At 34.1% G+C, this 24,472-nt stretch overlaps 4 protein-coding genes across 4 annotated transcripts; 3 read left to right on the top strand and 1 right to left on the bottom strand.

Annotated features, from left to right (window-relative positions):
• The first annotated feature begins 595 nt into the window (after window positions 1–595).
• Window positions 596–1,123, top strand: LOC136064957 (RNA polymerase II C-terminal domain phosphatase-like 4). The gene has a single exon (XM_065767474.1). It carries the CDS (start codon window positions 596–598, stop codon window positions 1,121–1,123), a length of 528 nt encoding a protein of 175 aa, XP_065623546.1.
• A 3,131-nt stretch (window positions 1,124–4,254) lies between these two features.
• LOC111991959 (RNA polymerase II C-terminal domain phosphatase-like 4) lies at window positions 4,255–5,403 on the top strand. Its single transcript, XM_024023766.2, has one exon. The coding sequence runs from the start codon at window positions 4,255–4,257 to the stop codon at window positions 5,401–5,403; it is 1,149 nt and encodes a 382-aa protein (XP_023879534.1).
• A 4,635-nt stretch (window positions 5,404–10,038) lies between these two features.
• LOC111991958 (RNA polymerase II C-terminal domain phosphatase-like 4) lies at window positions 10,039–11,163 on the top strand. Its single transcript, XM_024023765.1, has one exon. It carries the CDS (start codon window positions 10,039–10,041, stop codon window positions 11,161–11,163), a length of 1,125 nt encoding a protein of 374 aa, XP_023879533.1.
• A 10,719-nt stretch (window positions 11,164–21,882) lies between these two features.
• LOC111991955 ((+)-cis,trans-nepetalactol synthase NEPS1) lies at window positions 21,883–22,671 on the bottom strand. The gene has a single exon (XM_024023763.1). It carries the CDS (start codon window positions 22,669–22,671, stop codon window positions 21,883–21,885), a length of 789 nt encoding a protein of 262 aa, XP_023879531.1.
• Between the last annotated feature and the right edge of the window lie 1,801 nt (window positions 22,672–24,472).

The raw sequence follows: 24,472 nt of genomic DNA, 5'->3' as shown, positions 1-24,472 counted from the left end.
CAATTGAATTCAATAATTTTGTTGTCGATTCCAGTCAGCTCAATTGTTAAAATCTTTAATGGTTGAATAAGAGATTTGATGTTTAATTTCTGCTTATATAAAAAACTAATTGGTATTTTCAGCCATTTTATTTTTATACCTTATAAATCATAAACCTTTTTTCATAGTATAAAAAATTTATAATAATAAATAGGTCCATAAAACGTAATCCATAGGTCCTGCCAATTCCCAGTTAAAAAAAAAAAAAAAAAAAAAAAAAAAAAAAAAAAAAAAAAAAAAAAAAAAAGAAGAAGAAGAAAGAAAAGAAAAGAAAAATGGGTCACAATCATAATTACAAGATACAATCTGATTATCATTAACAATTTAACTTATCACTAATTAGGGTTAAGAATAGACTTCAACAAACATGAAACATATAGGATTTCTATTTGATGTGGCTGCCGGATATGTCCTTATCTCTATCTGTTTGTATTTGAATTCAAACTAGTTAGATGAATGCCATCAAGTGGAATGGCCCCAATTCTTGAGAGAGAGAGAGAGAGGGAGAGAGAGAGAGAGTCACAAGCTTGGGCTAAAGTAACTTAGAAGATTCACAATGAAGATCATTTCCGAGATGAGCTTCCTACAGGATTCATCAGATGACCCGGATTCCAGTTCATTTAGCAACATGGGTGTCCATGCTTGTATGGTTTGTGAGAGTCAAGCATTCAAGTGCATTGATAAGGATTTGTGGCTTAGCCATGATGAAATTGCTGGGATACGGACGGTAGACTCAGAGAAATTGTTGAATGATGAAAAGATTGTTTTAGTTCTTAATCTTGATAATACGTTGCTTCATGCAACGAAAGAAAATAGACATCTGAAAACCACTGAAGAAGTTATGAAACATACTAATAAGTACAATGATAGCCTAACCTCTCTGAAAAGTTTGGGGATGATGACCAAGTTGAGGCCTTACGTTCACACTTTTCTTGAAGAAGCAAGTACCATGTTTGAGATGTACATATACACAACAGGTGATCGACGTTATGCATCGATAATGGCTCAGTTTCTTGACCCTAAAGAAGTTTACTTCAAGTCGAGAATCATTGCACGTGACGATCTAGTTGACCAGAAAAAATGAGTCTTGATCTTGTGCTAAGGCACAAACGCCTGGTTCTTATTCTCGATGATAACGAGAATGTATGGAGATATGATGATGATGATGATAAATCAAACGTGTTTCATGTTCAGAAGTATCATTACTTTGATTCTAGACGTGATAGGAGTATTGTATCTTTTCAGCATTGAATAGTGATGAACGTGAGATCAATGGGTTCTTGCCACCCTTCTCAAGGACTCAAACGAATACACACAATGTTTTTTAACCCAAATTTGAAGCTGGTCTTGAGTATAGAGATGTTAGATTCATACTAGCTCGATCGTAGTAGGGTACTCCAAGGGTGTAAATTATCCTTCAAACATATATTCCCTCAAGATTTTAGGCCCGAAAATTCACGTCTCTGGTTGATGGCAGAGGAGTTAGGGGCAAATGTTCTACGGATATGTTAATAATCCCTTCACACGTGGTCACTTTGTTTGCCACAGCAGAGGAGTCTCAGGAAGCAGAGCTGGAAGAAATTATTTTGGTCCATCCAAAGTGGTTACATGTTTGCTACAATTCATTACAAAGGCTATCTGAAAAAGATTTTCCGTTTGAGCTGAAAAATTAGAAGTTGAGATCATCTTATTTCAATTTATATTAACAACAAAGGTAAAATTTCCAATTTTTTGTTGTTATGTGTTTTTGGCAAATCAATGAACTAGATATTAGGTTTTAACTTCTATGTTTTAGAGCTTGATTTCAAGTAGTTAATTGCTATGTCTAGGTATTGAATTCTTCCGCACTTGTGATGAGGAGAAATGATTACTATGGTTTTCGAAAATCTGATTCATATATCCTTTTTTTTTTTTTTTTGACGTCCACAAATATATATATTTTTTTCTGTAAATATGGCCATGGAAATCAAAATCAGTCTACCCTGTTAAATATATCCAATTTTGCCATTGTTAGATAGAAAACTTATTGTATTACAATTCAGCCCCCCCAAAAAAAAAAAAGTTACAATACCTTAGATCTATCAATTATAACACCTCAATTATAACATGTTGTACATATTATAAAGAAAAGGTAAGTTAAAAATATATATATTTTTGAGATATTAAAAATTATTTTAGTAGTTTCATTGCACATTTGTAACCTCTCAAGTTAATCTTACTTTAAAAAAAAAAAAAATGAAACGAAAAATAAGTACAAAAAAATAACAGGACTATGAAAATCAACTAATTTGTGTTTTTTTCATAGATTACATATTATGAAATGAAAGTATGCCCAACTCTCTCACCGTCTTCCACTCATTGACAATGCAACATTAAAATATGATGTGGGCAAATATGTATGTATGTGTCTAATAGATGATTGAAAATTATGGTAGAATATGACTTTACATTGCGCACTAAATATTTTCTCTACATATATACCTAAAATAAAAACTATTTAACCAAACTACATAAACCTAAATCATATTTAAGCCCCTAATTAAAAAAAAAAAATACTTAGGGATTCAACAGCTTGATGGGAGGCCAATGTGATAGAGGTGATGACCCCTCAGATTTTTCTGTCTTTCTTACAAATATTTTGTCAATCTTAGGTAATTTATTTTGGTAATAGTGAAAAAATGCGTTTCATTTAATAATTTTTAACATTTTTGGATCTCTCTATCTCTCCTCAAGCCTTATCTGGTTAGTTATTACTATTAATCTTTAATTATTATTGTGGGGGGAGAAAAACCCAACCCAACTTATTGGGCCCAAAGCCCTGAATGAGGAACACTCTTCGGCGAGGAGGTGTGACCTTCATCAGAGGCCCACGTCAAAAGGGGATGCCTTGAGACAAGCCCGCATACCATCCGAGGAGATACTCATATGTCCGATAGTCCTGCATCTTCGGATCCGAAGAGGCCAGACCCAACACGAGTATGGCAGGTTCAAGCGATTTATTTGCCAAGTGTCAAGAGGGAGAGGAACCTCGGACACACATAAAGATAACGGGAGCAGAGAAATACCAAGGAGGCATACTTCAACCACCACATTTAATGCACTGCACCTACCATCTTGGCCGCATTTATGTGGATAGGACCTCTGAACGTGCTTTCGCAGCTACCGCCACTCACATAAGGTTAAAAGTGGGGTGATGGGACTGGATGATAAACAAGTGGACGGAGGAGATGTAAGAAGACAATGCTATATAAGGGAAGGGTGCCTCTGATAGGGGGGGATCGGAAAGGAGGAGAGAAAAAGAGAGATATTTGATTATTGTAGCTCCAGGAATTGTAACCCTAGACTATCAATGAAAAGCATCTCTTCGGACAGAGCGCACAGATTAGTCCAAGAACACATTAATTCAAATCCTCCCTTTGGGGTTGCTGTTTAATACTGTTGTTTTCATTATTAGCCTAGCCCTTTCACCCATTTTCTACAAAATTTATTGTTTTGGGCTCGGTGGGCTCCTGATCCATACTTCCTTGGGCACGGGCCGCAAAAACTGACCCTACAATTATTATTATTATTATTGCTTTTGTTTTTAATACTAAAATGATGGGTATGATAAAAGACATAAAGAAGAGAGAAATGTGTGGTGTAAGATCAGACAATTAGTGCGAAATTAATGAGATAAAAATAAAAATAAGTTAATGTAAACTTTTAGATAACATTAAAAAAAAACTTAAGGAAAAGAGGTAAAAAAATGCTAAATACAAAATTAGAGCGCCATATGGCAGGCTCTCTGCTTATTGATGACTAATTAATGTGTATTTATTTTCTTATTAATATTAATTAATGCAATAGTGTTTGAATTTAAGTGAAAAAATGTTACAATTATAAATAAATAAAAAATATTGGAGAATCTAAAGTGTACTTAAGGTGTTTTAGTTAAGTTTAATCTAAAGGTTATATAGGTTTTTTATACTATAAACCATAAATCTTTTCATTCTAAAATAAAAATAAATAAATAAATAAAAGAAAGAAAAAGGGTCACTCATATACAAGATTAAAATTTCTTTAATTACAAGCTCTATACTTATTCAGCCTCATTTAGTTCACTTATACGGAAATTTAAGTAAAACCAATATGTTGCTATCCATTTCCAATAAAAAGCAAGAGTAATATAAGAGTGCCTTGTTTGTTGGTTCTCTAAATAAACATACAAGATTCATCATGAAGATCATTTCCGAGAAGGGCTTCCCACAAGATTTGTCAGACTTGGAGTCCAGTTCATCCAGCGACTTGGATGTTGATACTAAGACTTGTGCACATCTCAGGGTTGTAAAAGGAATGTGTTGGGTTTGTAAGAGTGAAGTATTCAAGTATATTGATAAGGATTTGTGGCTTAGCCCTGATGAAATTGCTGGGATACGGATGGTAGAATCAGATAAATTGTTAAAAGATAGAAAGATCGTTTTAGTTCTTGATTTGGATCATACTTTGCTTCATTCAACAAAAGCTAGCAAACATCTGAAAATCCGTCAAGAACTTTTGGAACATAATATCAACAAGGATGGCCTAATCTCTCTGAAACATTTGGGGATGATGACCAAGTTGAGGCCTTACGTCCACACTTTTCTTAAAGAAGCAAGTACCATGATTGAGATGTACATATATACAACTGCTGATCGACGCTATGCATCGTTAATGGCTGAGTTTCTTGACCCTGAAAATGTTTACTTCAAGTCAAGGATTATTGTACGTGAAGATTTATTTTCCCCAGATGAAAAGAATCTTCAACTGGTGCTGAGGCACCAACGCATGGTTCTTGTTCTTGATGATACAAAGCATGTGTGGAGATATCATGCAGATAACTTGATTCTTGTTAAGAGATATTATTTCTTTGATGCAAGAAATGACATTGTATCTCTTTCTGCAATGAACAATGATGAAGGTGAGACCACTGGCGTGCTTGCGACCATTCTCAAGAAACTCAAACTAATCCACAGACTGTTTTTCAACCCCAAATTCAAGGGTGGTCTTGCGCATAGAGATGTTAAATTGATACTTGATCGCCTTAAGGTACTCCAAGGATGTAAATTATCCTTTGAAGGTATTTTTCCTTCCGATTTCGAGCCCCAAAATTCACGTCTTTGGATGATGGCAGAGGAGTTAGGAGCCATTTGTTCTACGAGTGTTTTTACATCCAGGACACATGTGGTCACTTTGGTTGCCACGGAGGAGGAGTCTCGGCAGGCAGAGCTGGACGGAATAATTTTGGTCCATCCAGCTTGGTTACATAGTTGCTATGAGTTGGCCAAAAGGTTTCCTGAAGCGGATTATCCGATTAAGCTGAAAAATAAGAAATTGAGATCATCTTAGTTCACTTCTATTGACAGCACTGGTATGATTTCCAATTTTTTGTTGTTAAATGTTCTTTTCAATTAGTGAATAGAGTTTTTTTCCCCTTGGACAAAGACATTTAGGTTCCTAACTTCTATTTTTTAGGGCTTGATTTCTAGTAGTCAATTGCTATGTCTAGGAATTAAATTCTTCCTCAATTGTGATGAGGAGACGTGATTACTTTGGTTTTTGATAATCATATTCATATATTTCCTTTTTCGAGGCCCACATTTTTTTTTTTTGAATTTGGCCATGGCAATTGAAACAAGGCCCTATTGAATATATCCAATAATGCTACTGTTAAACTGATCTGCAATTGCATGAATTGTTGGGGTGGGAGAATATTAAGCCATGTTAGTCTAACATCAGGTGGTTAAACTGATCTTGAATCATAGTTTAACATGGATAGACAGAGAAAGGAAGCTGAAAGAGTTTTACTATTGCCAAGAAGTGTTTATAAGCACTTGCTGGATGCTTTACTCTAGCTGCCATGCCAGGAACAATAATTGCAAATAGGTGGTCAAATCTTGAAAACTTAAGATCAAGAATGGTCTAATTTGATCCTACAAAAAACAATCTAGCATTATTCAACATGAAGTCGAGCTGCCTGAACATGGTGATCTAGATATTATGGACTGTTTTGGAAGTCCAAGTTATGAAAAGGTGTCTAGGAAAATGACATAAGATCTATTTGAATATTGCTTATTGCTGAAAACTGCTGAAAATACTATAACAAAATAAATTTTAAATGTGTGAATAGTACCGTGAGATCCATTTTTAAAGTATTTTTTTGCTGAATAAAGTACTTGTGAGTTCCATGAATAATGCAAAGGACCCACAGAAAAATGCACAACGCAGCTGAAAACACTTTTCAGCTTTATCCAAACATTCACATAACCTATCCTAGATTTGCAGTTTGTGGGATGCTCCGCTCAATTAGACTATGAAGGCAGTAGGGTGAAGAGGATTAGCAACTACAAAATGAACATCAGTATGAGAATGCATAAATAGGCACATCTATTTCATAGTAAATGCAAAGTCTGGATATGTGAATGTTAAGTACTGTATGGCACCAACAATGCTACGAAATGGAGTGTGATCAGATAGAATGTTGCCCTTAGTTTTTTCAAGTCATGAGGTAGTAGTGTAAGGAGTAGTGCAAGGCATACAGTCAGCATATTATGTATGTGAAGAAGATCCGCAACATATTTTTCTTGATGAACAAAGAAGCCTTTAGAAGTATATTTTGAAAGGAATTCCTTTTAACCTAGAATATGTTATGTAGCAGATTTTTAGGTTAGTTTATGTATTTTTTATTGAACAATTTAGTTATAAAAATTAATACAATGGAATCCGCAATCACCATATTTTCAAGCAATAAATAGTAAAGCATATGACATATATAAGATAAGGCAACGAAGTGGAAAACCAATGGATCAACACTCCGGAAGAAAAATCACTATGAAAGAAACCCTCCCCAATAAAACAATCCATTATACTAAGGAATTTTTTACAATCTAGTATAAAAAATATTTATACCTACATGGTAGATGAACTTACAACTTATACACCTTCAACAAGTTCATTGCTTTAAAAAAAAAAACATAATAATAAGATGAATATGATTTTTCTTTATAATGTTAATTAAATTTCTTTTTAATGATATATTCAGTGTATGTTCACGTGATAGTGAAAATGAAAAAATTTGCATATTTGTTTGATTATAATATGATATGGTCTTTAAAACCAAGGAGATCATCTTTGAGTTGGGTAAGATGAATATCCAACAATATCCTATCTTGTGACTTAACGTTTAAGCTTAGATTTTGGTTTCTAAATTAGTGACGTTTCAATGTAATTTTTTCTTTTTAAATGTATTTAGGAGTCAAAATAATGTAATTTTTCTTTTAGATTGTAAGAAGATAAAATAATATATAGTTTTTACGTATTTTCATGGAATATAATGTAATTTTTAATTTTATTCTATTAAAGATGCATTTTTATTACCTCTTTTTTTCTTGATTTTATCATGAGAAAATCAAGTTTTTTTTCCAAACTTAAAACCCTCAATCTAAGGGGTAAAGTATAATCAATGAAGTTTTATAATTTTGAAAAGTCAAATTTAACTCCCACACAGTCCCACTTGGATCGTGGTTCTCAACACGATGATATGAAAATTTTTATTATAATATAATAGCAGGACCATTGTCTCCATAATAATCTACATTTGGAAACCTTAATTAGCATTTCACGTATTTTAGCTTGTGAGTAGTTATCGGACTTCTATATATTTCATAGGCTCTATGTGATTTTTGATGTGGCCAGTAGTGTTGGCATTATTTTTTTAGCTTCCATGATGTCCTATATAACTAATTAAGTCTCGGGTGTTTGTTTCTCTTAGGGACGAAAAAAGAAGAAGAAGTCTCTCGGGTGGCTCAAACTGATAAAGTGGGTTACAATATATTCAGGAAAAAAAAAAGTGTTATGTAATACGTAACATTAGCTTAAAAATGAAAAGGTTAATTTAGGCTTAAAAATTAGTTACAATACCTTAGATCTATCTGTTATAATACTTCAATTGAATTCAGATATTTGATTGCTATTTATTTTCTTATTAATGTTAATTAATGTAATTAGGTGTTAATTACCACCGTGTATCCTTGGTGCGGTAGTCATTTCACAAGTATAAGTGATTGTGAAGTGTGAAGGGTAAAAGTTAGAGTTTAAGTATCCAGGAGGGAATTTCACACACATATACACTTAGATTAGGTTAAAGTAAAAATTCTATCTTGTAAAAAAAAAAAAAAGTGTTAATTTAATTAGAAAATTTAATAATTATAAATTTCAAAAATTGAAGAATCTAATATAGTGTACTTGAAATCGTTCCCCGTAGCCCAAAGGTTATTTAGAGCATTCTCATCAAGGATTCTAAAATTTTTAGCATTTAACACTTCAAAAACCTACTTTATTCATTATACCATCCCACTTTAAGATTCATCAAACATCAAACCTTCTATATTTTTTACCATTTCATTTAAATAATATAAACTACTCATTAAAATAATAATAAAAAAACTGCACCAAAATCTATAACATCCAGCCAATGCCCTCCTCCACCACCCCTACCACTGCTCTACTTGCCATGACCACCATTGTAGCAACCACAACCCACCACAGTCACCACCACCACAAGTCACAGCACCATTGTCAACCACAAAACAATTCTGAAGGTGAAAAGCACAATAGATAGAACAAAAGCATTATATATTTTCCTTTCCTCCATTTTCTCAGTAAGTAAATAGAGATTCAAGGAAACTTTGAATGTGAAAAAGAACAAAAATTGAACGAACCCCATTATAATTGAACCCAAAAATCAATACATTAATATCTCAATTTCCAATTTTGATTTTTCTTTCCCTCCATTTTCTAGGAAACCAAACAAAGAGTAGTATTAATGAAAAAACAGAGTATGAAAGAAGAAACAATAGAACGAACCAGCGCCATTGGATCTAACAAGGAGGCAGCGATCACCAGAGTGAAGAGAGAGAGAAATCTTTGATTAAAGGCGTGGAACCCGGTGGAGGATGACCCATGAACAATTAGACCCATGCTCTAACCCATGAACAATTAGACCCACGCTTCGATCCATGCTCACGACTCCTTCGATCCACACTCCAAGCCAAAAACCCACACTCCGACCCACGACTCCTTCGACCCACGCAGACCCACGAAGAGAGAACAAAGAACAGAGAATAGAGGGAGAGAAGAGAGAACAGAGGGAGACCATCAGACCACATCGGACCCATGACTATTGGACCACCATTGCCGAACCAGAACCATTGTCGGACCAGAACCATCGCTGGATCACATCCATCGGGAGAGAGAAGAGAGAAGGGAGAGGAAAGAGATAGAGAGAATTGAAAACGGAAAGAGAGTTGTGAGAAACTGAGAATAAAAAATACAAGCCCACTGTAGCAGTATGCCAAAATTTTACAATTTAAAACCTTTGATGGAGGTGCTTTTTTGGGGTTCAGCTGCTAAAAAATAGGATTTTTAGCATTTAGAAGCCCTAATAAGAATGATTTAGTGTTTTGTATCCTAAACCATAAATCTTTTCATCATTAAGATAATTTTTTTTTAAAAAAGGAAAAAAAAGGGGTCACACTCATATACAAGAGTTGCTTTAATTACAGACTCTATATTCTGTTCAGCCTCATTTGATTCCATTGCACAGTAATATAGTTCTATCCATTTCCAATAAGAGGTAAGAGTAAAAAAAATATTTACAATATGGATAAAGCCGTTTCTCAAAAATAATAATAATACGGTTAAAATCTCAACAATAAAATAAATGATTTTTTAAAAAAAAAGTTAAATAAAGGAAGAAAAGGATGGTATAAGAATGCGTTCTTGGTTCTCTGAACTCCATAACACTACAGAGTACGGACGTTCACAAATCACAGGTGACGTTTTGGTTCTAATTTGTTATACACAAATATAAGAGAGAGAGAGAGAGAGAGAGAGAGAGCTGGCAACAATCTTGGGCTAAAGAAACATACAAGATTCATCATGAAGATCATTTCCGCGAAGGGCTTCCCACAAGATTTATCAGACATGGCTTCTAGTTCATCCAGCAACTTGAATCTTGATACACGTAAAGCAAATATTGGGATTGAAAGGGTAGAGTCTACGGAGACTTGTGCACATCCTAGTGTCGAAAGAGGAGCGTGTATGGTTTGTAACAGTCGAGTATTCATGTACATTGACAAGGATTTGTGGCTTAGCCCTGATGAAATTAATGGGATACGGAAGGAAGAGTCAGAGAGACTGTTAAACGATAGAAAGCTCGTTTTAGTTCTTGATTTGGATCATACTTTGCTTCATACAACAGGAGAACGCAAACATCTCAAAACCCGTCAAGAACTTTTGCAACATAATATCAAAGAGGATGGCCTAATCCCTCTGAAACATTACGGGATGATGCTCAAGTTGAGGCCTTTCGTCCACACTTTTCTTAAAGAAGCAAGTACCTTGTTTGAGATGTACATATATACAAGTGCTGATCGACGCTATGCATCGTTAATGGCTGAGTTTCTTGACCCTGAAAATGTTTACTTCAAGTCAAGAATTATTGCACGTGAAGATTTACTTGCCCCAGATGAAAAGAGTCTTCTACTGGTGATGAGACACCAACGCATGGTTCTTGTTCTTGATGATACCGAGTGTGTGTGGAGAAATCATCGACATAACTTGATTCTTGTTAAGAGATACGATTACTTTGTTGCAAGACATGACCTTGTGTCTCTTTCTGCAATGAACAATGATGAAGGTGAGACCACTGGCGAGCTTGCGTCCATTCTCAAGAAACTCAAACTAATCCACAGACTGTTTTTCAACCCAAAATTCAAGGGTAGTCTTGCGTATAGAGATGTTACAATGATACTTGATCGCCTTCGGGTACTCCGAGGATGTAAATTAACCTTTGAAGGTATTTTTCCTTCCGGTTTCAAGCCCCAAAATTCGCGTCTTTGGATGATGGCAGAGGAGTTAGGAGCCATTTGTTCTACGAGTGTTTTTACCTCCTGGACACACGTGATCACTTTGGCTGCCACAGAGGAGGAGTGTCAAGAGGCAGAGCTGGACGGAATGATTTTGGTTCATCCAGCTTGGTTACATTATTGCTACGAGAAAGTCATAAGGTATCCTGAAGCGAATTATCCGATTAGGCTGAAAAAATAGAAGTTGAGATCATCATCTTAGTTCACTTCTATTGACAGCACAGGTATAATTTCCATTTTTTTTTTTTTGTTAAATGTTCTTTGCAAATTAGTGAAGTAGAGTTTTTTTTTTTTTCCCCGGACAAAGACATTTAGGGTTTTTTACTTCTATTTGTTGGAGCTTGGTTTCAAGTAGTTAATTGCTATGTCTAGGAACTGATTTCTACCTCAATTGTGATGAGGAGACATGACTACTATGGTTTTTGATAATCTGATTCATATATCTCCTTTTTTTGAGGTCCACAATTTTTTTTTTCTGTGAATTTGGCCATGGAAATTGAAACAAGACCCTACTGAATATATCCAACTATGCTATTCTTAAATAGAAAACTTATTTTGTATCTGCAAGTGCATGAATTGTAGGAATGGGAGAATATTAAGCCATGTTAGTCTAACATCAGGTGGTTAAACTGATCTTGAATCATAGTTTAACATGCATAGACAGAGAATGTAAGCTGAATGAGTTTTACTATACCTGAAGTATTTATACAAAAAATGGGAAGCTACCATATATCCATTACTAGGGCGCTTGTTTTGTCAAGGCCACTTGTTTCGCTTTCAATACAACCTCTTTTAATACTGAGTGTGACTCATAAAGTTTTTCAACTTGCACGGATCCATTGATCCCAAGCACACTATTTAATCATTATAGTAGTTCACTCTAAACCGGCAAAATATTGTCTCATGCTTGGTTATTGAACACTATATATGCAATGTTCATAATCTCATGCGTGATGTACATATTTTTTATTTATTAATGTTCACATTTAAAATGTGAAATAAATAATGTGTATTGATGACGTACTTTGACAAGTGTGCGAGAATAAATGCTCTCTAATCACATGCACCCCACTCTAAACTGCTTGCTTGTTAATTGAACCGCAACCCAAGCACAGCATATATACTTTTGACATAAAATAATCAATGCACCCCTTCTCACATAACTAGCAGCCATATACACCATGGCAATTGCTGCATGCTTTACACAAGCTGCAATGCCGGAACAATGATTGCAAATATGTGGTTAAAGCTTGAAAAATGAATATCAAGAATCGCCTGATTTGACCTACTAAAAAAATTTAGAATTATTGAATTACACGCAGACAAGTTTCCTCTGATTTTGGACCATCCATTATGAAAGAGTTCTTACATGAAAAACTTGAATTTTTTATGCATATTCCTTCTCGAACTAATTGGGTTTTTATCTAAGCATAGTTTTGGTTAGAGGTGGCTACACACACTACTTACTGAGCAAATTTCGGAATTTTCGTAATAGGCTTTCAGTTGATTGAGAGTCAACCGAGATTTTCAATTTGAATTTTAATTTCGCACGGCTGAGCTTGCATTTTCACAACCGGGCATGCCATTCTTAAACAGCAAACAGAAGTTTCAACCTTTAACCTTCATTAATAGTATTACATTACAGTATCAAAACCCAACAATACAAATAAATTTTTCGTGAAATCTTTTAGTACATAAATTGAGTCACACAAGTGGGATTCAATTTGCTGGAACCGAAGAGTATCACCAAAAGAGCAGTGGAAGAAATCTTTTAGTACATACGTGTACATCGCCTACAAGCTTGTTCCATACAAAAGCAACGTCCCAAGAGAACTAATTTCCAAATCAAAGGCCATGTTTCAATTTGAGAATTTAACATGAAAGTTACTTGTTTAGACCCTAATGTGACTAGCTATTGAATTTAATCAATTTTAACCCAACCGAGTAATTAATTAATCCAAATTTAGTTTGCAAGATTATCGCGGGTAAGCAATGTCAATAAAAATTTATGACTCACATAAGGGACAAAATAGGAAAAAATGCTGTGATATTCTTAAACTTTAAGGTAATGGTTATCACACTCTATAAAAATTTTTATAGCCAATTTATTCTCTAAACTTTACACATGTACCAAATTAATACTTTTGTTTATTTTACTATTTAAGTTAACTAAGACCAGTCATTTGTTAAGTCTGGATTATTCCATTATCCAAAAAAAAGAAAAGAAAAGATTATTGCACTAATAAATTATGTTCATAAAACCTTATTATCTTATCAACAAATCAACTTAGCCATGAAAACCAAATTTCAGTAGCTTGACCTGTTGTATCCCTTGTTTTTTTTTTTTTTTTTTCACACAAGTGGGATTCAATTTGCTGGAACCGAAGAGTATCACCAAAAGAGCAGTGGAAGAAATCTTTTAGTACATACGTGTACATCGCCTACAAGCTTGTTCCATACAAAAGCAACGTCCCAAGAGAACTAATTTCCAAATCAAAGGCTATGTTTCAATTTGAGAATTTAACATGAAAGTTACTTGTTTAGACCCTAATGTGGCTAGCTATTGAATTTAATCAATTTTAACTCAACCGAGTAATTAATTAATCCAAATTTAGTTTGCAAGATTAACGCGGGTAAGCAATGTCAATAAAAATTTATGACTCACATAAGGGACAAAATAGGAAAAAATGCCGTGATATTCTTAAACATTAAGGTAATGGTCATCACACTCTATACAAATTTTTATAGCCAATTTATTCTCTAAACTTTACACATGTACCAAATTAATACTTTTGTTTATTTTACCATTTAAGTTAACTAAGACCAGTCTTTTGTTAAGTCTGGATTATTCCATTATCCAAAAAAAAGAAAAGAAAAGATTATTGCACTAATAAATTATGTTCATAAAACCTTATTATCTTATCAACAAATCAACTTAGCCATGAACCAAATTTCAGTAGCTTGACCTGTTGTATCCCTTTTTTTTTTTTTTTTTTTGGTTTTAAAGAAATGGCTTGAAGATAAAAATAAAAATTTAAAGAACAACATTCAAAATTCCATCCCTATGGTGTACAACATGGCCATGATTTCATCGGGTAGTAGTCTTCACTGCACTAGATTAGAGCGGGCTAGGTGGCTGTTTCTGTCAAATGGCTAGACATAGCAAAACGGGCGGGTCAAGTCAATCGGGTTGCAAGTCAAACGAGTTGCAGGTCAAAATGGGTCATTTTAAGTTGGTTAAAAGGGGCTCGGGTCAATTGGGTTGTGGGTCATGTCGGGTTGGGTCCGGTTGACCCATATTTTTCACATGAATATATATATATATATATATTTAATAAAGAAAATAATAAGTATTTGCCATTTAGAAAGTCATGCAATAAATCACTTGATGTAAAATTCATTACTTTGAATTCACCACTTAAATCAAGAATGAACTATGCTTATTAATACTTATTCAATAATTTTAAAATTATACAAATCCTAACATTGTTATTTAAAATAAAATAACACAAAGATAAGTAAAACAAATACACAAATTTTATTTCTACACAATATCAACATCCTAAAATATAAAATAAAATTACAAATGACTTATTGGATAATTCATTTGACAAAGAGTAAAAACACATAAGAAATTTACAATCTTGAAAAGTAATTTTATAATCTATTATAAATTGTGGTTGACACTCTATTTCAATTTGAAATATACATTAAAATTTGATTGTTTACTTATTTAGGCTTTATCTCTTTTATGAATATCATATCATTGTTAAGCAACGCACACTCTAGAAAATATCATAATTTATTTTGAAATGCCATTCATTTTGAATATAAATTATTAAAAATAGGTCTAGGCATTCTTAATTTATGTTAATTTGATACTTTAACTTCACTATTTTCATACTTGTGAATGTTTCTCACACATATCTACAATTTAAAATCTATATTTTTAACTATTTAGTAACCATATTATCTTGGCATATACTTTGCTATTTGATATCTAAAAATCTTTACTCATTACAAAATGCTTAATCATTCATCTTTCAATTAATTTACATGCAGTTATGTAAATATCTCAATTATTTCCTTAAAGCTCACAACAAACAATTAAACCAATATCGTCTTAATTTTTTTTTAACCAAGAAAAAAAGTTTTAAAAAATGGTTCGGGTTCAGTTCGGGTCACGGGTCGGGTCACAGGTCAATCCGTTTTTGCTTTGGGTTAAAAAAATCGGGTTTGGGTTAGGTATTTTTTGGGTCTGATTGGGTCGGGTCAGAAAATTCTGACCCGTTTTGCTATATTTACAAACGGCTCTCCACTAGATTTGTTGTGGTTCAATTGAAAGATCCTCTCTCTCTCTCTCTCTCTCTCTCTCTCTCTCTCTCTCATTGGTTTGGGTTTGGTTAATCTTGTCCACATGTGTGTCACGTGAGAAACTTAAATTTATTTAAATGGTAAACTTAACAAAAGTATCAATTTGGTACTTGTGTAAAATTAAGGGAGTAAATTGACTAAAATAAAAGTTCAGAAGTACGATAGCCACGGCTCTAAAGTTAAGGTACTGTTTGGGAACTTTTACAGACAAAAACTAGTAGTTTTTAAGGATATTTGACGAGGATTCATCTATGAAAGGAGCTTACCAAATGAGCGTCATGCTAAACTAATGCCTATGGTTGATGGTCCTCTTAAATTTCTTCAATGCACTGGTGAAAATGCATATACCATCGGACAAGTGTTTTAATGTTTCTATCATTCACCATCCAATGAAGAAAAAAGCAAGCAAAGACTTGAGGGAGAGTCTTTTCCAACTAGCCAGGGGAAAGGACTAGTGTTTTCCAACCAGGAGAGCTTGACACCGAATAAATGTGATGAGGCCTTCTCTGTACAGACTTATCAGATATGGAATAACCAATATGTCATTAATAGCTATATTATGTGATTGATCATGAGAGAATGATTTTATTTAAATGCATTATGAAGTTAAAGGCTCTCATGAAAAAGAAGTTATAATGAAACATTTTATAGTCTTTTTAAAAATAAGATAACGGAATTATGGTTATGTTCTTATTATGCCCTTTTATTATTATATGAAGGGGAAATGAAGTATTTTAATTGAAAGTTCATACGTTATTTTAAGAACAACGTGAATAATATGAATCTGTATTATCAAAGCTGGCATATCCATAAAATATTTAATTTACACGCATTCTTATCAAGGGCCCATGGAGCTTAAAACCCTTACTGGGCTTCGCAGCTCACCCTTTTATATTTCAGTGCACAGGTTCTTCCTGGAAGCAGCGAGGGTATTAGAGCTTGCAAGAATTCGGTGTTTTCTCGTTTCTTAGAATGTATAGTTAGCTTTTGTTGTACAGTAGTTAGCTCTTTTGTTCTATAGGATGAATCAAGATGTACTTGATTCTTGAGCACAGATATAATTCAGTATCTTAGTTTGTTTAAAACCCCGGTTGTATGTTTTTGGGGTTAGGTTTGTAATAAGAGTTTGCTAAACGTTTAGCTATGTAATATTTGCATGAATACCTGACATTTTAGCCAAGTGGTAATCTTTCCAAGTTCAAAGGAAATCAAATTTCAGGTTTTCATCATTTTTGTATATTATGGTTTTATGTTAGAAAATAAGCAGGAATTCAAGAAACAAATTCTTGATAAGCACTTTCAGGTCAGGTTGGTTCGTGTTAATGTTGAGGTAAACTTGATATTAACATGCCGGTCGTGCTCTAAATCCTGAAGTATAGGTTTGGGTCATGACAGTTTACTTATTTAGACTTTATCTCTTCTATGAATATCATATCATTGTTAAGCAACACACTCTAGAAAATCTCATAATTTATTTTGAAAAGCCATTTATTTTGAATATAAATTATTAAAAATAGGTCTAGGCATTCTTAATTTATGTTAATTTGATGCTTTAAATTCACTATTTTCATACTTGTAAATGTTTCTCACACATATCTACAATTTTAAATCTATATTTTTAACTGTTTAGTAACCATATTATCTTGGCATATATTTTGCTATTTGATATCTAAAAATCTTTACTCATTACAAAATGTTTAATCATTCATCTTTCAATTAATTTGCATGCAGTTATGTAAATATCTCAATTATTTCCTTAAAGCTCACAACAAACAATTAAACCAACATCGTCTTAATTTTTTTTTTAACAAAAAAAAAAGGGATAATTACAGTAAACCCACCGGGGGTATGGCCCGTTTTCACTTTGCCTACCCGTGGTTCAAAACTTATCACTTTGCCCACCTGAACTTCAATCCGTTACCCATCCGTTACCCACCTCACCCTCAAACGTTAGAAAAACACCATTTTACTAAAAATCAGACATAACACGGATCAAAAACAGGAACCATTGAATCTTTTCCTTATGAACACAACAACACAACATTTGTAAATATATTTCAAAATTTTCAGTTACACATCCAAAACCAATTAAATCCTCTGAATCCAGACAAAAAATCTCTCTCATTTTTCAAACCACTAGCAAGCCAAAATCAAATAAAACCATCTAACCATTAGTAGCGGACATGGCAGTGGAGCTAGTGGAAGCGGGGAAAATAGAGGCAGGAACAACGGAGGAGACAGAGGCAGGGACGGGGGTGGGGGCAACCCCAAAAGTGGAGGAAGAGAAACGAACACGAAACCCGCTTTCAAAAGTTCTAAGATATAGATATTGGATTTATTTGTACTGCGTTGGGTTTCATACTAATGGTAGCTATGTTGGTGCCATGGTATCTTGTTTTGATTGCCGTACTTCTTTTTGGTGTTATCTGCTTTATCTTCCTTCTGCACAAGTTTGTTTTTGTTCTTATCGGGCTTAAAGCCTTGTGGAACGAATTGAAAACCCGTGCGCAACAGAGGTATGAAATTACCTAAAAAATGCACGCAATCTATAAAGAATTGCATCGGGATGCTATTTGAGAGTGGGAATTGAAAATTTTTCTGATTCAATAATGGAAATTCAAAGTAAATTTGAACTCTCAATTCAGTGACCCTTTTTGTTCTTGGGGTCTTTGTTTTTTGCTTCTCTCATATGTATCAGAAGATGGCAGAGGTGGTCTTATATGAGAGGGATTTTTGGTCTGGATTCAGAGGATTTAATTGGTTTTGGATGTGTAACTAAAAATTTTGAAATATATTTACAAATATTGTGTTCTTGTGTTCATGAGGAAAAGATTCAATGGTTCTTGTTTTTGATCTGTGTTATGTCTGATTTTTAATAAAATGGTGTTTTTCTAACGTTTAAGGGTGAGGTGGGTAACGGATGGGTAACGGATTGAAGTTCAGGTGGGCAAAGTGATAAGTTTTGAACCACGGGTAGGCAAAGTGAAAACGGACCATACCCCAGGTGGGTTTACTGTAATTATCCCAAAAAAAAAGTTTTAAAAAATGGTTCGGGTTCAGTTCGGGTCACGGGTCAGGTCATAGGTCAATCCGTTTTTGCTTTGGGTTAAAAAAATCGGGTTTGGGTTAGGTATTTTTCGGGTCTGATTGGGTCGGGTCAGAAAATTCTGACCCGTTTTGCTATATCTACAAACGGCTCTCCACTGGATTTGTTTTGGTTCAATTGAAAGATCCTCTCTCTCTCCCTCTCTCTCTCTCTCTCTCTCTCTCATTGGTTTGGGTTTGGTTAATCTTGTCCACATGTGTGTCACGTGAGAGACTTAAATTTATTTAAATGGTAAACTTAACAAAAGTATCAATTTGGCACCTGTGTAAAATTAAGGGAGTAAATTGACTAAAATAAAAGTTCAGAAGTATGATAGCCACGGCTCTAAAGTTAAGGTAGTGTTTGGGAACTTTTACATACAAAAACTAGTAGTTTTTAAGGATATTTGACGAGGATTCATCTATGAAAGGAGCTTACCAAATGAGCGTCATGCTAAACTGATGCCTATGGTTGATGGTCCTCTTAAATTTCTTCAATGCACTGGTGAAAATGCATATACCATCGGACAAGTGTTTTAATGTTTCTATCATTCACCATCCAATGAAGAAAAAAGCAAGCAAAGACTTGAGGGAGAGTCTTTTCCAACTAGCCAGGGGAAAGGACAAGTGTTTTCCAACCAGGAGAGCTTGACACCGAAGTCGCTCATGACCAAGTGAATAACTTGCAAAAATAGAATGAATTAATCCAAAATAATTAATCCGCAAGCCATATACCATCGGAAAGATGTATGTTTCTAGTTTAGTAAACTAAGTTTACAAATGCATCAAACGGTATGCACTTTGAATAGTCTTTTTCAACTGAAAGAATGAATTCGGAAAACTATACAAATTTTAAATTATCTTGTTATTAGTTGTGTTTATTTTCTTTCCAAAGTATCCTTTTCAATTATAATGCATGTCTGGTTGGAGGGTTTTTTTTTTTTTTTTTTTTTTTAAATTTATTATTATTATTATTATTATTATATTTTATGAAAGCCTGGTTAGAGGGTATTTTAAGTTGTATTTTGTCAAGTTTTTTATTTTTATAAAATGTTTTTGTCTTGAAATGTAAGTTATTATTAGTCTAGAAGTCCTAGCGAATGTATGGAAGCATATCAGAAAATATTGATTGTTATTTCAACCCTTGCTTTTGAGAAGAATAGTTTCTTTTGTTAATATATATATATATATATCTCTCTCTCTCTCTCTCTCTCTCTCTCAATTAACAAAGGATAAAGGCTTAGGAGAAATCAAATAGATAGCTACATACTCATTAATACGTCCAAAGTACAAGTATAAACCAGGAGAACTTACATTCTTAAACTAAATAGGATACATGGTTATTGTCATCTTTCAAATGTAAAAGCCTTTTATTTTGGCCATGGATGGCTAAAAATAGGTCTAAGCATCCATAATTTATGTCAATTTTATAAATATACTTCAATTTTACTCTTTTCACACTTTTGAATATTTCTCATTCATATTTATAGTTTCAAATGTATGTTTTTAAGTCTACTGCAACCAAATTATCCTGGTATTTACTTTATCATTTCATATCTAAAAATCTTTACTTATTGCGTTATTCAAGTAAGAAGAATGTCTCAATATTTACTGCTTTTTTTGGTATTTACTTATTGCATGCAATCATCAATTCATTTGCATGCAACTAAATAAAAATCTCAATTTTTTTCTTGAGGCCATTGCATTTCAATGGTGTTAAAATATAAAAATGTGTTTTTTTTTAGTGGCATCATCCCAAAAAAAAAAAAAATTAAAATTTTGATGTTTTTTAGAAATAAAAAATAATGTGAATTATATTTGTTAATTGAGTTTGGATTTTGCAGTGTAAAGCCCAAAGTAAGCCAACTATGTTTTAATTTAAAAAAAAAAAAAAAAAAGGTTGAGTCACAGGTTAATTGGGTTGAGTGAAGGTTGATTGGCAAAAAATGAGTAGGGTCACAGGTCAACCTATTTTTTATTCGAGTCAATAAATTTAAGTACAAATCAAGTCAAAAAATACCAACTCATTTCGCCATGTCTAGTTGAGAGCTAGATGATTCATCTCCTGTATATACCCTCAATTCAACACCCTTAGAGTATTGGCACTAGGTTTGCTGTGTCAAACATCATTTTAACATACTTTATCAATTTTAGCATAGAGTTTTACAATACACTTTGCATCACATATTCTATTTTAAAATTACACCACATTAAAAAAAAATTAAAAAAAATCTTAGCTTTATTAAAAAATTTACAAAAAAAATAAAAAATAAAAAGGGCTCAAGCACCATTGTCCATCACCCCCCACATCCCACCACCATCCATCACCCCCACAACCCTCCACCATTGTCCATTGGAATCCACCAATAGAGAGAGCTTCAGTCCTAGATGAGAAAAACAAGTACCAATAAAATAAAATAAAATAAAATATGAAAAATAGATAAAAAAAAGACAAGACAGAGAGGCCGATTGCCATTGGTGGGGATTCGCCGATCTTAACCACCGATCTAAACCCACTAGTGGAGCAAAAACAAGACCCAGCCATCGATCTCAATCTCATAAACAAGACCCAGGCACCAATAGTCATTGATCTCAACCCCACCACCACCACAACAGCCAATCTCCACAAAAAAGAAGAAGAAGAAGAAGAAGAAAAAAAAAACCTACAACCACGGTGAGAGAGGGACAAGAGAGGAGAGATGGGGGCAAGAGAGAGGAGAGATTATTTGAGAGGGAGAAGATAGAAGATAGACGAAAGAAAAAGAAAAGAGAGAGGGGAATGAGAGAGAAGAGAACGAATTTGAGAGAGAGAAGAGATAATATATATATATATATATATTTACAACTTGTTACTTCTGTAGCATGTTGTAAAACAATTTGGGATTTGGCCAATGACAAGGCATAAGTTTTAGCATTTGGTGTGACAAATGCTAAAATTTCAGCATTTAGCATTTGGCACACCTGATACTAATGCTCTTATATCCCAATTTTAAATCTTCCCATAATAGTAAGCTCTAAGTCTCATGCCACACAACCTATAATGAATGACAACATAATCCCACTAAACTTTCAGAACCACTGCATTTCTTTGGAGGGAAGAGATGTAGCTAGAACCCACAATAAAATGAAAACGGATATGAGTACACTGGGATAATCATTAATCACAATCCTTAATAGTCTATTTTACATTATTCTAGTCAAAGTAGCATTGCTTATTGACTAGAAGGAAATTAACAAGAAAGAAAAGGGGAATAGGGACACTTATATTTATTTTCCAATTGCACAATCCATTTGCTCGAAAGAAATCACTAAACGATAGATATAGACTGGACACAATATTAAACCTAAACAAGTTTTCTAGATATATAGAGTTCAAAGCTTCTTAAATTATTCATTCTTTCTTTTTTAATTTTCTTATGAAACTCTGGGTTTTGGAAGTTGATTATTTAGCTAGGACACCACCATCCACCACTAGGTTATGCCCAGTGACACACTCAGAATCATCAGATGCAAGAAACAACACTGCATCGGCCACATGTTTTGCTTTCAATACAACCCCTTTAAATACTAACCGTTCCTCGAAGAGTTTTCCCACTTGCTCAGCATCCATCCCAAGCGCATGGCATGCCATTGGTGTAGCAACCACATAAGGTGATACACAGTTCACTCTGATCCCATGCTCCCCAAGCTGTTGGCTAGCCGATCGAACCAGCCCAAGCACTGCGTGCTTTGACATGAAATAATCAATGTGCTTCTTGTCACCACAACTAGCAGCTACACTAGCAGTGCACACAATGCTTCCCCTAACGTGCCCTTTGACCATAGCATTTGCTGCATGCTTTACACAAGCTGCCATGCCACGAACATTGGTTGCAAATAGGTGATCAAAGGCTGAAAAATCCAGATCAAGAATGGTCTGATTAGACCTACTGAAAATTCCAGCATTACTGAACATAATGTCTAGTTTCCCATAATTTTGGAGCGTCCATTCCACCATGGCTTCGACTTGCTCTTCATCTGTAACATCACAATGGATGTAGCTAGCAAGGTTCAAGCCAATGGATTCAACAACACTTTGGGCTAATTCATCTTGAACATCAGCGATCACCACCATACGTGCACCATGACTAGCAAAAAGATGTGCGGTTGTCTCTCCAATGCCACTTGCGCCACCGGTTACTATGGCCACCTTGCCCTCTAGTTTCTTTTTGCACAACACTGATTCAGCCATTGTTTACCACAGAATTGTAATGAGATGAAATAATTAAGCTGCAACTATAATTCTTCTAAAGATAACCAGTTAACCATTATATAACATTTTCCTTATTGAAAAGTCCAACATTAATTGTACAGATCTGTTTTTCACTGTTAAAAAATTTGTAGGGTAATGTAATTTGCCTTTTGTCCATTCATAACACAGTTGAGAGTTGAGACATATCCATGTGCAATAAATTTTTAGAGACTATTTCATCCATAATTGCGAACTCTTCAATTAATAATGCTTCTTTTGATCTTTCAGTTAATATGCGTCCAGAAGTCTTCGGATCATATAGAAGTGGATCCTGGTCCTAGCAAAACATAATTTAATAATGTATTAAATTAAATACATCTTAATCACTACCTCAAAACTTTTGTTAACAAAATCCTATTAAGAAACCTTAGTTTGTCTTTTTTAGGAAAACAATCTTCATTAATTGCAGAATCAGCGCCAGTTGCTACCAATTTCTTGAGATTTACACCCCGTTGCAGTTATTACAACACAAGGAAAATCATCTGGCTGAACTAATAATCATTAGAAATGTTTTAGACTTTTAGTTTAGTAGTACTTCTTTTCTCCGTGAAACATGTGTAAGAATTATTATTTTGCAACTTAAGAGAATAAGAATTAGTTCACTCCACTTGTAGAGTGAAAGCGAGAGTTTTGTAATGAGTGGCTATATATGATATCTTACAACTGAGGGTGAAGTCATAATGGTTTGCCCCCTCATGGGTTGCCAAGAAATTACTAGCTAGTTGATAGAAAATATCACTTCAATCAATGGCTAGTGAAAAATGAATAACTTGGCCGAAAAGTTAAGTTGGATGTTCATTTGTTGCATCCTACTATAGCATTAGCAGCCGACTCGACCTATCTTTTTTAATCAAATCACAGCAAATTACACACAAAATTGTTCTAAAAATCCAGCTACCTGTAACCCTTCTCTCTCTCTCTCTCTCTCTCTCTCTCTCTCTCTCTCTCTCTCTCTCTCCTTTTAATTGCCTTTCATTTTCTCTCAGCTCCTCTTGCTGTAGGAAAGCATCTCCGGATAGCACTCCCACCTTAAAAATATCATGACTATAGAAAGATCTCCAAGAATTAAACAATAGGAACAAAGCAAACCAAAATCAGAAAATAAACAAACGCACACAAACAAAAGAATACCAAGGATTTACATGGTTTGACTTTTGGCCTACGTCCATAGGCAACGACGAAGAATTTCCACTAATCAAATTTGAAGATATACAAGTTGGTGTATCAGTATTCTCATACACACTCAATTCCCAATACACTCAATAGCTTTCTCACAAATAACAAAGAATAGAGAAAACCTTGTATCCTATTCTAAACTAGAGAACTCTCACAAATATGCAGCGACCAATCTCTCTATTTCACTCTACAATACTCTCTTCAATTGCCGCAACTCCTATATCCTATATATACTAGAGTGAGCAGGCTAGGTGTGATTGCTTTGCACCAAAACTGCTATGAATACTAGTCCTAAAACTATTAGGAAATAGTGTTGCACATGAAATAGGAAATGATCAAGACTTGTACGAAAATAGTGATGGCAATGAAAGAGCCTTCAAGTCTTGTACGGCACTCCAAAACAATCATAGCTTAAGTTGAATTCAAGCCTTCGACTTTACAAATCTCTACCTTGGCTTGAATCCAATCAAACCACACAAACGAAACTTCTTCATCATCACCACCAAAGCCCCTAAGGGCTATCACAAACTACAAATGCCAGTCAAATCCAAGCAATGCTTGAACT

Source organism: Quercus suber, unplaced genomic scaffold (genome assembly GCF_002906115.3).
Source record: "Quercus suber isolate HL8 unplaced genomic scaffold, Cork oak 2.0 scaffold_810, whole genome shotgun sequence".
Lineage (NCBI taxonomy): Eukaryota > Viridiplantae > Streptophyta > Magnoliopsida > Fagales > Fagaceae > Quercus > Quercus suber.
The sequence above is the reverse complement of the archived record's forward strand: the minus strand, read 5'-3'. Positions and strand labels throughout refer to the sequence as shown.

Coding starts and splice junctions, on each gene's coding strand:
- LOC136064957 (XM_065767474.1), top strand. CDS start 596: ATGAAGATCATTTCCGAGATGAGCTTCCTACAGGATTCATCAGATGAC.
- LOC111991959 (XM_024023766.2), top strand. CDS start 4,255: ATGAAGATCATTTCCGAGAAGGGCTTCCCACAAGATTTGTCAGACTTG.
- LOC111991958 (XM_024023765.1), top strand. CDS start 10,039: ATGGCTTCTAGTTCATCCAGCAACTTGAATCTTGATACACGTAAAGCA.
- LOC111991955 (XM_024023763.1), bottom strand. CDS start 22,671: ATGGCTGAATCAGTGTTGTGCAAAAAGAAACTAGAGGGCAAGGTGGCC.